The sequence below is a fragment of the Neovison vison genome, chromosome 11 (assembly GCF_020171115.1).
Source record: "Neovison vison isolate M4711 chromosome 11, ASM_NN_V1, whole genome shotgun sequence".
NCBI lineage: Eukaryota > Metazoa > Chordata > Mammalia > Carnivora > Mustelidae > Neogale > Neogale vison.
In genome coordinates this window covers 100424660-100438880 of record NC_058101.1, presented here as the reverse complement: position 1 = coordinate 100438880, position 14221 = coordinate 100424660, and the positions used below count along the sequence as shown (strand labels likewise).

The following is a 14221-nucleotide window of genomic DNA, read 5'->3' as shown; positions in this document are numbered from 1 at the left end:
CCGAGACATGATACTCTTGTGACACCGGGGAGCTATCGGAAGTAGCAGCTGATTTACCCAACAGTAAACCCTCTTGAGCCCCAAGGGCATCCTGCCAAAAGACTACTTGAGATTTGCTGCTCCATTTTTAGTACGTGGGCTGGATCTCTTGATACAATGCTTGAATGCGTCAGCAGCATGAGGCTCTCCGCTTACAAATATTTTTAATTAAGATGGTCTTCATAAGTCAGTTTGATTTTAGAGATAAGACAATTGCAGATTACAGTGATTATTCCATGAGGACTCGCCTCTTTCTAGAAGCATTCTTGGATAAAGCCAGACTTCCTCATCGTTGTACGTACAGTCTGTACTATTGGATTCACTTTGGCCTCGTTATCTGCCTATTTCTTGCTGATATTTTTCTTCCCGCTGCATTTAGATTGGAAACTCCACTAGGTCGGAGAAAAGAGCGGCTTCCTTTACAGTACTGAGTAAATCCTTATAGTGTATTAGTAAGAGGTTATGGGATGACACATCGATTTTAATGGTGGTACTCAACTCACAGCATCAAATTAGCAAAACAGACTACACAAATGGGAGGAGAGTGCTTCCATTTCACACTAGGAGTACACTGTGATTTCTAGATCATAAAATGTAACAAATATTTACTGAATGAATGAATTCGTTTTATAGAACACCGAATTAGGGAATTGGGATGGAGGCCAAAGAAATCACTCTGTGGCCCTCTATTTTTTTAAGCAAATTGCCCCAGACTGAAGAAACTCTATGTAGTTTTAAAAGACCGCAGCCTGCACAATGAATCATCCCAACATTTCGAAGCCCTTACTCAGGGTACTTTCTTTTTTTTAATTTTTTAATTTTTTAAAAGATTTTATTTATTTATTTGTCAGAGAGAGAGGGAGAGAGAGCGAGCACAGGCAGACAGAGAGGCAGGCAGAGGCAGAGGGAGAAGCAGGCTCCCTGCCGATCAAGGAGCCCGATGTGACTCGATCCCAGGACGCTGGGATCATGACCTGAGCCGAAGGCAGCTGCTTAACCAACTGAGCCACCCAGGCGTCCCTCAGGATACTTTCTTTACAGATCTCCTGGATGGTGGGGAAATTGATGACACAATTCTGCTCAGACATGGAAAAAACTTCCAAGTTTCCCAAAGTGGAGAAAAGAAAAAGTGGGAGAAAAACAGAGAAGGAGGGGAGAAAAGTTCCAGACAGATGACCAGCTGCTGAGGCTCCAATGTATTTTTGGGGGTAGGTATTCATCTTCCGTTCTGAAGGTTTTTTTTTTTCTTTTCTCCCAAGGATATGGAAACAGGGCCTAGCAATAGGGAGGTTAGTTTAAAGGTTTTTGTTCTATAGTGCACTGAAATGATTTCCTTATGGCTAAAGAAAGGCAGCCTATTCTTTTGCTTAAAAAAAAAAATAAAGGAGCACGTGTAACTGTGGAGAAGAATACTTAGGTTTGGTAATTTCCTTTAAAAAAAAAAGGTTGTAACTTACTCTGAATGAATACAGTAGCTTTTATATAAAAGACTATCAACAAAATATGAAGTCCTGGAGATTTTAGCCCCATGGACTTCAACTTTCTGGATTAAGGCCAAATGAAAATACCTTCCTTATGGGTTAAAAAGGAATGGTCTGAGCTATTTATTTGAGCTATGTAGATGTATGCATGATTTTTGAGTAAGGCAGCCACATTCTATTTTAATACCCTGTTGTTCTCTCAGTGTGAGAACTCTGATTAGGACTTAAGATGGCGTATTTTCATTTAATGTTTTAGACAGTCCTTTATTTCTTCTGGGAAATGAACAGTTCAGTTTAACTAACACAGAAAAGCCACACTGGGTTTTCTTTAGGTCACCGTTCAGTAACCTCAGGAGCAACTTACTCTTTCTCCTTTGGGACCTGCGGGGCCATGGGGTCCCATAGGGCCATCTGTACCCTAAAAAAAAAGATAAAAATAATATGAAACATATCCCAAGGGCCCTAAGAAAAGCAGTTATAACTCATCCTGGACTTTTCCTGGGTGAATGATGCTTTAGAACGCCAGTAAGATGACTTGTCTCCTTTCAAAGAGCTTTATGCTTGATTCAGGCCAGCGATTTTCAAGAAATGCATGCAAAAACGATGAGTTACACAACTGCGTATTTCAACGAAGGGCACACACGAGAAGCTGGAAGTCATATTTAATTATATACTTCCTCCCTGACCTCACGGAACATCTTCAGGAGAGAAACGGGTTGTTTCCCCTCCTACCACTTCTCCAAGTCCATTCTCCACCCTCTGTCACCCCCAAGCTCCTGGGCCACGAAGCCTTGTTCTCAGCTGGTTAAGAGGCTCGAACAGTTAAACAAGGGGAAAAAAATATGAAATAAATGAGAACAGTGTTGAACTGTTCAAACCAAACTTTCTTTGGCTCTGCGGGGAGCAGCGGGGGGGCTTAGAGGAAAAGAGTTACTCTCTCAGGGTCTGCGGCTGCTTACAAGGCACAAAGCCGGCAGCCGGCTGATTTAATGGCGTAATTGCCCTCTGGCCTCCTGGTTCAGGATTAGGATTTCTGTCTCAGACTGAATGGATACAGGAACACTATGTCCAGTGAAAACAATGACTGCCTGAAGCAGGTTTTTAGAATTGAAGAGCTTGGAATTTCTTTTTAATTCTTAGACATGTAGCAAGGACTTCAAGTAATTTGCTCATTTTCAGGAAGACTGCACCTCTTTACAAAGAATTTGTTGCAATATTTGCAAATGTAGGAACTAGTCCAGCACAGGTTTATAAAATAGTATTCTTATTTGTGTTCTACTGTTCTTTTTCTTCTATCGGGGCTTTGCGATAAGAAATCATTTAGAGCTTCGACTCATTCTGATGTTGGGGAATTCCCATCATCTTATCTGATCTTTTCCTTACTGCCTGAACTCAAAGTTCCATCTTCAGAAGACTTCTAAATACTGATTATCTGTGGCTGAAATTTAAGAGACAGAGCAGTTAAGAACCAAAGAAAAGAGACAAAATGACAGAAAACAGGTCATTTTGATGAACCGAGATTTGAAAGTTAGTGTCAAGGAAAAAGTTACCATTTTAATATGGACAGAAACATAAAAGGAAGAACAAGTTCAAATGAATTCACATTATTCTGATCCCTTCAGAGAAGCCTGCCCACGGAACTATAGGAAATGTCCATTAGTTCTGGAAAAATGTATCTGGGATTCTAAGACCGTGAGGCTAATCAGACTGGTCATTCTTGCCACCTACCAAGTTCTCCAGCCTGGAACTTGGGCCTCCGAAGGCTGTCCTGCAGTTTAAAAGCTGTGAGTAGATCAGAGCTGCAGACTGTGCTCTGCCCACCTTTCCCTTTTGTACCACATCTTTGTACACTTTCTCCTTTCACTCCAGTCTGGGTCCCCCTCATCACGAGATGGGAGTACCTGGGGCAAAAGAGTCTGTCCCGAAGCACAAATTCATAGCCACGCAACAGGTTGGAGCAAGATGAGGTACTGACTCACCCGGGATCCTGGCTTTCCGTCTAAGCCAGATGCTCCCTGTGTATTTGGTTGGTAGCAGGGTTGGTGGGTATAACACGAAGGACAAGAACAGAGATTAGTATGAGGTACTGATGAACAAATATAACGCTTCAAACAACATCATACACAGTCATGGGGTTCTGGGATGACTGTCACATTGCTACAAATTGTTAGTTTAAAAAAACAAAACAAAACAAAACACGTGACGATAAACATCCCACAGATGATGGCATTTTCATGACATTTCCATTCAAAAAATTCTTATTTAGAAATAATGAGGTTTATAAAGAGGGCTTTAAAGTAGTTTCTGGTAACATTCACATACTGCTAATTTCCATTTGATACACATTTTCTAAGGACTGTACTGTTGATAATAAACTTTTTCAGGTTTTGAGAAAATATAATGGCCAATATTCTAAAAAAGGGCTCATTATAATAATCAATCAGAATTAGCGTTTCTGAAAGGAATAAAAAGGTTCCAGTTTTTCTTGTTAAAACAGAACTTACAAAAAATAAACGCAGTACTTCACCATGCCAAGATGACTGGATTTTACATGAACAATTCTCATTGTTTTCTGGGTTTTCTTACTTTGTTCACATTAATTACCACTAGAGGGACTTCTAGGAACAGGAAAAAACTAGAAAAAAGTTCATGAGTCCAAACAAAAAATAACCGTCCTAAACAAAATTGTTCCTCAATTCAGTTAAAAAAATCATTGCATCAAAGTCTGGAGGGGAGGTACTTAAAAAATATGTTATTCTCAGGCAATGCATACTTTTTTTTTTTTTTTTACCTTGAACTCCAAGCTATGCATAGTATATGATTAAAATATGACATTTTCAATGCTTGTTTCAAGAATAAGCACAATTACTTCTATGAATATGTCTTTTGTATCTCAAAACTCAAATACTGATTTATAGTCTTTTAAAAATATTGATTAAATCAAGGAGTATTTAAGAAAGATGATACACTAGTCCTATAAATTCTCTTGGCAAGGTTGAAGAACTAGGTTCCCATTTTATGCTTCAGATACAGTTAATAATAAAAAATGAAAGAAAAAAATCTATTCCAGCTGCAAACTCTACCAAAAATGTTATACTATATATACTTGCATATTTTTAGTTTTACAGTTTCTTCTATATAGTTCTATTGTGAGTCAGACTATAATTGCAAAATGCATCTTAAGTTGGCAATGATTAAAATTAAAAAAAAAAAAACCTGTGTTGTTGTTTAATGCTAACATATGTAGAGCTTTTGGCTAATTACTGCATAGAAATTATCACTAGCTCTAAATTTGAAATTAAGGCAAATTTTAAAGAAATAAGATTGAGGGTTTAATAAAACAAATCCAAACTTTCTTTTGTTTTTTGATACTTTGTTCAGAGTCACCATTATTATAACATTTAAAAACAAATAGGGAGATGGTAAAATTTTGTACTGATAGTATAACATCATATTTGCCTGGAATAAGAGAATTAATAGGGGCGCCTGGGTGGCTCAGTGGGTTAAAGCCTCTGTCTTCGGCTCAGGTCATGATCCCGGGGTCCTGGGATCGAGCCCCGTATCGGGCTCTCTGCTCAGCAGGGAGCCTGCTTCCCTTCCTCTCTCTCTGCCTGCCCTCTGTCTACTTATGATCTCTATCTGTCAAATAAATAATAAATAAAATCTTTAAAAAAAAGAGAATTAATATATTATCATATTATATATGTAATTATATATAATTAATATATTATAGAGGTTTTGTGCCTCTAGTCCATGGTCTAATTGGTGTGATTGAACCTATACTCTAATAATACATCTTGTATCATTCATTCATAAATGAGCACGTTTTGAATGTCTACTATGTGCCAGATCTGTGTAAGGCACTGGCTATCTAGAACACTTCAGAACTTCAAGTACCAAAATGTCTTAATCTGTTAAAATATGTGAATAAATTATTTTCTACCAATTTTATGTCCTACTTTAATAATACAATCTATAATGTTCTTTACTGACTTTTATCTGCATTCACTGAATAGTCAGCATGTTAATACCCTGAAACTAAAACCTTATATTTCACTATCATCTTTAAAAATCTCTTTTTAGTTGTGAGAAGAAGACTGGTATAAAATGCATGGTAGATGAAAATTCCCTTTTCACTAAAAATAAAAATCTCAAAAAAAAAATCTCAAAAAAATTGTCTCGAAGCTACTGCAAAATACTTCTTCCATCCTGTCCACTGTTGCCAAAAGAACCATGTAAGAGGGCGTTTTCAAAACAAACAACATAAAACATTTAGACTATGATATGATTGATTAATGTAAGGAGCCACAGCACTGACCTCACACCATCAACAATGGCCAATTGCATACCTGCCACCCAACAGAGGGCTACAATTTTTGGTATCAAAAGAGAAAAAAAATTGAGGGAGGATTCTGACCTGCACTAAATTATTAAAACATTTGGGAGAAATTATGACATAATTAGCACAATGTTTTTTTTTTAAGGGCAAGGTGATGGGAGAAGAATCATCCATCTTTAAAGAGGAAGGTTGGCATGTATGTAATTGAATGACAGAACACTAAGAGCATCATTTGTCACGGGGTCTTCCTCTGACACGAGAGCAGTCCTCAAACAAAACAGGGCTGAGCTCTGCTCCAATAGAATACATTTTCCAATCGCAGAAATCTCAAGTGTAAGATAGTCACTGAGTAAACCAGAGTTGTTACTTAGGGTAGAAAGAAAAGTCTGAGATTTGCACTGAAATGGAAAGTTTTCTTTACTTACTGGAAGACCAAGGGGTCCTCTGTCACCCTTTTGACCTGGTTCACCCTTCAATCCTTTAACACCATTTAACCCTGGTTCACCCTAAATGCAAAAGCAAATGCCAATTTTGGTTGCTATCATGGGTGTTTCAACTGCTGAGAGAAGAGAGCCAGTCTCCGAAATGGTTGCAGATTCCAGTTCTAGGTAACAGCAGAGTCAAGCTAGACTTGTCTTGCATCCGTCCAAAATTCATTTCAGACATTTTAAAAAATTAATAAACTGAAATTGACAAATAACATTCTAGAAAGCAAAACTCCTGAGCAAGCGTACTCCTTCTGACTGAAATGCATACTCCTGAGTTCCACAGTTTTTAGTTCTACGTCAGAGAACCTGGTGTTATGCTACCTTGTTCTCAACAAGCAAATCAAAGACAGAGTGGAGGATGCCGAAGGAAGTTCAGTAGGAAAAACCTACTCTGCTGGAATGAAAAACTGGAATATGCAGGACAGTGTTATATACAGATATTTTAAGCCTTTAAGCATTTTGCCCTGGGGAATGAGCTAAAAATGTAGCAGCTGATGTTTGAAGTAGTGCCATTTAGTGAGTCCTCATTCACTGACATTGCCAAGTCAGATCCCTACATGGATTAATTCACAGAACAGACAACTGATAGCCAATCCCAGAAGAGAATATGAAGACCACAGTGCTTACATGTAGTTTTACTGTTTGTCTATCCAATGTTAAAGTTAAAGAAGGATGGATTTTAACCTCAGGTGACATTACAAAAGTCATGGCGAGTGACAATTTCTCCTGACTCTGATATTTACAAATCTAAAAATATAGTGTAACTATTTTCTCAGCAGCACCATTTTAGAAATAAGAGTTCTGACATGCTCACTTGTCAACTTTTAAGTAAAGGCATTAATTTCATCACAAAAATCTGGAAAGATTTGTGAAAGGAAGATTCAGTCTCCAATGCCCTATAGAGTCTTACTGGGTAGAAGCGGGAGTGGGGAGAGAACGTGCTTACATGGCAGGAGGAATTACTAACCTGGGAAGTATTTTCTCCATTTGTCTGATTGATGAAAGTCAGTGTGATGTTTGTTAAACAGTGAGTCCAAGGACCCACTTAGCGTTTAAACTTCCAAAGGGGTCACAAAGTAATGAACACATTGGCATGACCTATTGGGTTCTGGGGATTCGGAAGGTAGGATGTTTGAACTATAGGAAGTTCAAATGTGCTGTGGTAGGTAAAGTGTGATCCTGGGACTGTCCCAGAGCCAAAGTCAATGTGAGGTTAAGGCCAAGGCTCTAGGAGTCAGATTTAGTTAACTGGTCTCTACTTGAGATTGATGGCTTTGTGTGTATGTGGACTTTGAGCTAGAGGTCTTGGGATGATGACTAGGCAGTGCTGCCTTGGTAGGCCACAGAATTCTGTGGTGAGGAATCAAACATTGACATGAGTGGGCATTAACCCAAAAAAGTGAATTTATACATAATCAAAGGTAGAGACAGAAAGACCAAATTCCAACTCTGGACTTAAGTTCTAGTTCCAGATCAGTCATTTAATTAGCAGTGTAACTCAGGGCAAACAATCTAAATTTCATGGGCCCATAGTTTATCATCTGTAAAATCAAGGAATAAGCACAGGTAATCTACAGAGTCTTTTCAACTTTATAATTTTGTGAAATTTATGATTTAAGTGGTGCCTTGAAATCCAAGGACTACTGATTTAGTCCAGAGTGGGAAGAGACCCAGAGAGGTTTAGATAACTACCAAGACCCCAAAGCTGATAGATGGGGTCTCTCTCCTGACCCCCAGAAAACAATGCCCTTACCCCAAACTATAACCCATACTTCTGAGACACTGTCACTCACTGGTCTTACCAGAAAATAGGGTGGTCTAGAAGAATAAAGAGGCATGAACTCTTTCCATTCTTGAGTGAGTCACCTGTCTGACCCCCAAAATGAAACTTAGGTTTCATTTCAGACCAATACTTCTATACTACTAAAGTTGGGTGGGCCAGGAGGAGCCCCTAGAGGAGAGGGTGGACTGCCTCTAAGCTTCTGATTTCTAGCTCTTGCATTTATGTGTTCCCCTACCCCTCACCATTTAAATGCACCAACTCACTACTGAGGAGCTTTCAAGAGTGCTTAAACCTTCCCTCATGCTTTCTCCCCCCTAAATGCTTAAATTTAGAACAAAGCATCAAATCGGAAGACACTAACAACTGACATTTACTGGGTATTCATTGACAATTGCATCAGATATTTTGCTAAGTATCTTACAAATATGCCTCGTTAAATTATCACAACACTAAGAGGAAAGTTGCCTAGCTGAGTGAGTGAAGGAACAGAGAGAGGATAAGTAGTCTGCCTAAGGTGACACAGACAGTCAGTGGCAAAGCTGAAATTAGAACATAGGTACTAATTACATAGGCTCCGTGAAGGAAGGAACCTTTCTTTCAGGGCTCTTCTTAGTCCTCCAAATGTCCTCTTGGTCTACACAAAAGCAACAAACAGGTGCAAACCATCTTTCCAACATAAACCGCACTAATTCTGACAAGGAGGGGTATTCTCTATTGTTCTCTTGTTAATCCAGAGTATAGAGTATGTGTTAAGTGAGTAATCTTCTCTTGACTAGAGCACACCTGATACACCCCACCCCATTCTAGACCAGTGATCTCTGAGGGAGTACAAAATTAAGATGTTGGGTAGTCAAAGCATTTAGCTGCAGTGCTGTTATATGACAAACAAGGAGTATCAGTAACATCTGAATCTGCAACTAATGAGACATCGTAAGAAAGAGCATCTGGACTAGTCTGAGAATCTCATCAGGTCCATTTCTAAAGGGTTGATTTTGAGTATATTATGATTAGTAACTTAAGGAACCTATATAGTGTCATGGAAAAAGGCAAAATGAGGAATAGTTCATCTCCAGGTGATATCACTTAAATTTGTTTTAAGTCATTTTGCGTTGTGAGATTTAAACATCTGGATACTTAAAGGCTTAAAGATTATCAACATTACTTGACAGATAAATAAGACAGGACAGACATGCTTCCATCATGCTTCTCCATGATTAACAAGGAAACAGAAATCAAATAATCAAGGGATTTTTTGGATTACCTTTGGTCCAGGAAGTCCATGGGGTCCCTGAAAAAGAAAAACACAGATTTTAATTAAGAATTGATTCACTATTTCCTAGCAGAAGTGATTATTGTATCGAGTAACCAAAGAGATGTAAAACAAGAATCCTCCTGTTTGAGCTAGAGCTAGAGGCAGGCCAGTGGATGCTAATACCTAGTGAAAGTTCCTTCTAGTTCTTGGATTGTTCTGTAATTGGAAATTTATTAACAGCAATTCTTTCGGCTAAATACCCGTGAGAGGGAGGGAGAAATCTGCTAGGGTCAGATGGAAAAAAAATATTTTAAAATGTATTGTGAACCTACACTATTCCTAGTTCTCAAATCCACATTTTTATAAAATATAGGTGGAAAAATGTGAAACACGTTATAAGTTTAGATGGAATAGAGGTGGGTTTTAAAATACAGAAATTTGCCAAAGAAAAGTTCCAGATTTTAAGTACCAGTGAATAGGAGACCTTTGAATTATTGAGTCCTGTAGACCCAAGAGGAATCTAAAAAAGGAATGAGTAGAGGACAGTCAAGTTTGGAACCCTGTTACAATTTAAGTAAAATCAATTTAAGACTAAGGAAAGGATTCTAATACAGATGCACTAAGCATTATTAGTTAGAATGCATTTGTTCTTACAAAGATGAATTCTTCAAGGCTCTCGTAACTGTTGTTTACCAATGGAAAGAAGTTATAATGCATACATGAATCAGGGCTTTTCCCCTGTATTTTGTGGAAAATCTAACTATAGAGACTAATTTCTAACCTAAATGACCTAAACTGTACTGTGGATTGCTTTAAACTTCTCAAGTGATTTAAATGAACTCTTTGGAGAGAGGAGTATTTAAATACCCAACAGCGAAATCATATAACAGTGTGAAAAGGATTTTTATCATGCAATATACAAATATTTGTTACATATGTCTACTTAGAAAAATATTTTCCTTTTAGGTTAGTGATGGATAAGCATTTTCAGGAAATGGCTGCTACTTTATCAAGTAGTCTTATTTTAGTAATGATATAAAATCCCTTTAAGCTAATTAAGTTTATATGAACAGGAAATAGCATTTTAAAATTTAATTTTCTAACATAAAATGGAGGGAGTATTTAAAAAGCCCAAAGTGTGCGATTTGCTTAATTCTTAACGAACTGTTTAGTTTTAAGAAAATAAGGTTAATTATAACTATTTTGCAGTATGAAATGGAAATGGCAGTTGGTAAGAAATAGATGATTGGGTCTACAGCTACGCTTTGTGGCTTAGATCATTTCAGTGCCATTCTTTCTTAGAGCACAACAGGAGGAAAGAGTGACCCATGGTTTATTTAATCTGTATGACTGAAGACATGGGGTTTATTGAGACACCGTAGAGAAGAATGTGACCTTAGAGCCTGCCTAACTTGTTGGAGTCCTGCCACAGTCAAAAGGCATTTGAAGCGTGCTACATTCTACGTTCTAGCCTTAACACTAGTGCCATTAAGTGGACATTTTAAGAATTACACTGGTTTAATGGCTGCCTTCAGCACCAGACTTGAGTTCGATGAGGGCATGGCCATTGACTTCATTGCTCATTGAGGGATAGTTGTGGTGAACACTGGATCCACCAGAGCACCATAAAGATGAAAGGAGAAACAAGCAACAATACATGTCATCTGTGGAAGTGGGCTTCAATTTTTACCTTATTATTTTATAAATGTTCCTATTAAACATCTCATTAAAGGATTTCAACCAAAGTTGGTTAGACACATTCATGAATGGCTACAATTATTAAACTTGTTATACTACTAATGGCCTAAACACTGGCTGGTTAAGACGATTTTTTGATGTTCATACTGCATGTTGGAGTAAAGCTTGTTAAATCTATCTTCAAGTTTCCTGTCACAAAGCTACTCTATCTCTTCTCAAGAGATGTGTTTGGGATAGTGAAAGACAACACTATAAAGTCAGTAACTCTCAATGCACGCTGTATTTTCTGTCCATTCAACAGAGAGTAGCACAAAATACAAACTGGCTATTTTGAGGGATGTGTTCATGGTTTTTTTTTTTTTTTTTTTTCTAGTAGCATGCTTATAAATAAAGGACTACATTTTGAAGAGAAGAAAGGCTTACCATGGGACCTGGTGGGCCATGGGGGCCTGGTGGGCCTGGTGGGCCTATGATCTGTATGTCCAAAACATAAACATGGATTTGGTTACTTCATTTAGATAAGGCAGTTTGGCTTGAATCTTAGGCTGGGGTTCTTCTAAGGCCATTAGTAGCTGCTGTGGAACAATACTAGAAGAAGTGATGCAATTGAGTCTTTATGTTTAGAAATTCATTAATGAGAATTTAAAAAAACCCCACTAAAAATACAGTTGTTTTACAAAAGCGGGAATAAATTTAAAGTACATTAAATGAAAAGACAACAACTGCTTACCAAGAAATGCTATAATGCCACAACCACTATTAAACTCTCAAATTATTTCACTGAGTAGCAACAGAGCTCTGGAGGAAAAAAAAAAGTGTACTCTGTATTCACAATTCTCTACCCAAAAGCTTGATGGGAAAACCATTAATTTTCTCCTTAGGATTAGAGGGTCCCCTAAAAAGCTGCCTTTACCTCAGATCTCTGAGATACTTTGTCTCTCATTATACAAGGCCGACAGATATACTCTCTACAGTTTGACAAACTAAGAGGTTCACGGTCTTTTTACTGTTAATAAGCCATCTGGCACAGGTCGAACTGGGCAAATAATAGGCCTGTTTCAGAAGTTCAACCGCCAAGGACTTACAGAAGGACCCTGAGGACCTGGCAATCCGGAGTCTCCTTTTTCTCCTTTCATTCCATTGGCACCCTACAAATAACCAGTGAGAGTTGAGCCAGTAAACTTTTCTCAAAGTGTAAGAAACATCTGAATTTTCTCCCCAGACCCACCATTCTTTTGCAATTTTTATAATATTATACACATCGCATACAAAAGAAGGATTTATCCCCCTGCATTTTAGTCTCAAACAGCAAGCCTCTCCAAATCTCTAGGATTGTGGGTGATATGTGAAATAAAATATAAAGTAAATAAAAACTAGGTTAAAACTTATACATTGTTAAATATACCAGATTATAAATGTCATATTTTTTATGGTGGTGCTCACTTTAAATAGCAAAGGTCAGTTTTTTAGCTTGGTTTTCATTGACATTTATTTATACACTTCCTTGTTTTAAAGTAGATCTAGGGCAGTGAAATTTTCTACATGTTTTTCTATTTTGCCTTCCAAATTCTTAGTAAAAATTATAGGGTAAAACCATAAACACCATTCCACACATACAAAGAGAGCACTTTCAAGTGTAACTTCTTTCTAAATTGTCTTATATTTTTTAGCTTGTTAATTTTTTTTTTTAAGATTTCATTTATTTATTTGACAGAGAGAGAGAGATCACAAGTAGGCAGAGAGGCAGGCAGAGAGAGAAGGGGAAGCAGGCTCCTGCCAAGCAGAGAGCCCAATGCGGGGCTTGATCCTGGGACTCTGAGATCATGACCTGAGTCGAAGCCAGAGGCTTATCCCACTGTGCCACCCAGGCGCCCCTAGCTTGTTAATTTTTTATCATTACAGTTTATTTTAAAATGACAAGCTACCACCATTTTACACATACCAAATTCAAGTGATCAACTGTATTTATTTTACTATCTTTTGATGAAAATAATTCAGGAAAACATGACAGTTTATTTTACAATTCATTTGGTTAGATGCTTTAAAACTTGTTTTAGTGGCCTTTAACCAACAATACCTCAAATATGTAAAAGTAAAAAATATTACTTTTTAATGTAATATTAACCACTAGATGAGAGTGCAGCTAATTATATAACTCTTTTCTGATTAATTTATCTTGATATGAACACACCCTAAAAAGTATAAACATACCGGTAATCCAGGAAGTCCGATTCCTCCTTTTTCACCTGGCATACCTGGGTCCCCCATGTCTCCCTTTGAGCCTTTAAGTCCCTACAAATGAGAAGGTTGCATGTAAGAGTCATATTAACCCTTGATAGTAACATTCTAGGGCAAACAGAATTCCAGATCAGTTTTGTGCACGGGTGGTCCTATCCGGAGAGGATTCTGATTTTCACTGTTAGGTAGAGTTATTTCTTAAAGCTACCTTCTACACTGAGTCAATACTATTTCCTCATGTAATGAAACGGGTTAAATTCTAGGTCATTTAATCATGAACTTAAGTGTTCACATAATTTCTCCTGATTCTATATTTTTTTCCTGGCAGCTAATTTGATACCACTGGTCCTGAAAACAATTTAAGGGATTGAATTCTCAGCAGTACAATATACATTTTGAACAAGGACTAATGTTCTAATAACAAGAGGTTCAGATAAATTTCTCCTATCTCTACCCACGATACTCCCCTCCCCCTCTTAAAAGCAGGTGGAAGTTCTGGTCACCATCGGTTTCAAGGGTTCTATATAGAGAAAGGTAAATAATGTAGGCACCAATCATTAGGTGCCTAGTCATTAAGCACCAGTGCTCAACTAAGCTTAGAAACACTTCATCTGTTCCACAATGTTCTTATTTTATTCTCAAACACCCCATGAGGTGATCCATGATGTTATTTTTATTCTTTTACAGTGAGGAAATAAATAAATGTATTTTTTGAGTGCTAACAAATCTCAGTTTTGTAATAATACTGAAGTTAATTTATATTGTTAAGTATTTTTCCAAGGAGCTTCACTACCATATGACCACATGGCCCATTCTCGAGCAGGGATGATCATAGTTCTTCCCTGGCTGCCCAAACCTGTTCAACTTTTCCATACTACAAACTACTTAGGGACAGGAACATGT

At 37.6% G+C, this 14221-nt stretch overlaps 1 protein-coding gene across 2 annotated transcripts in view; it reads right to left on the bottom strand.

Moving 5' to 3' along the window:
• COL25A1 (collagen type XXV alpha 1 chain) overlaps positions 1-14221 on the bottom strand; it is a 465856-nt gene that overhangs the window by 16560 nt on the left and 435075 nt on the right. Inside the window, exons 26-32 of one of the 2 annotated variants that reach the window (XM_044224287.1) lie at positions 13292-13372; positions 12166-12228; positions 11504-11554; positions 9392-9418; positions 6285-6365; positions 3500-3535; positions 1885-1938 (exon numbers count right to left, since the gene is read on the bottom strand). In XM_044224287.1, the coding sequence (XP_044080222.1) occupies positions 1885-1938; positions 3500-3535; positions 6285-6365; positions 9392-9418; positions 11504-11554; positions 12166-12228; positions 13292-13372 (393 nt within the window). The remainder of the gene's footprint in view (positions 1-1884; positions 1939-3499; positions 3536-6284; positions 6366-9391; positions 9419-11503; positions 11555-12165; positions 12229-13291; positions 13373-14221) is intronic. The other variant, XM_044224288.1, reaches the window with a different exon arrangement.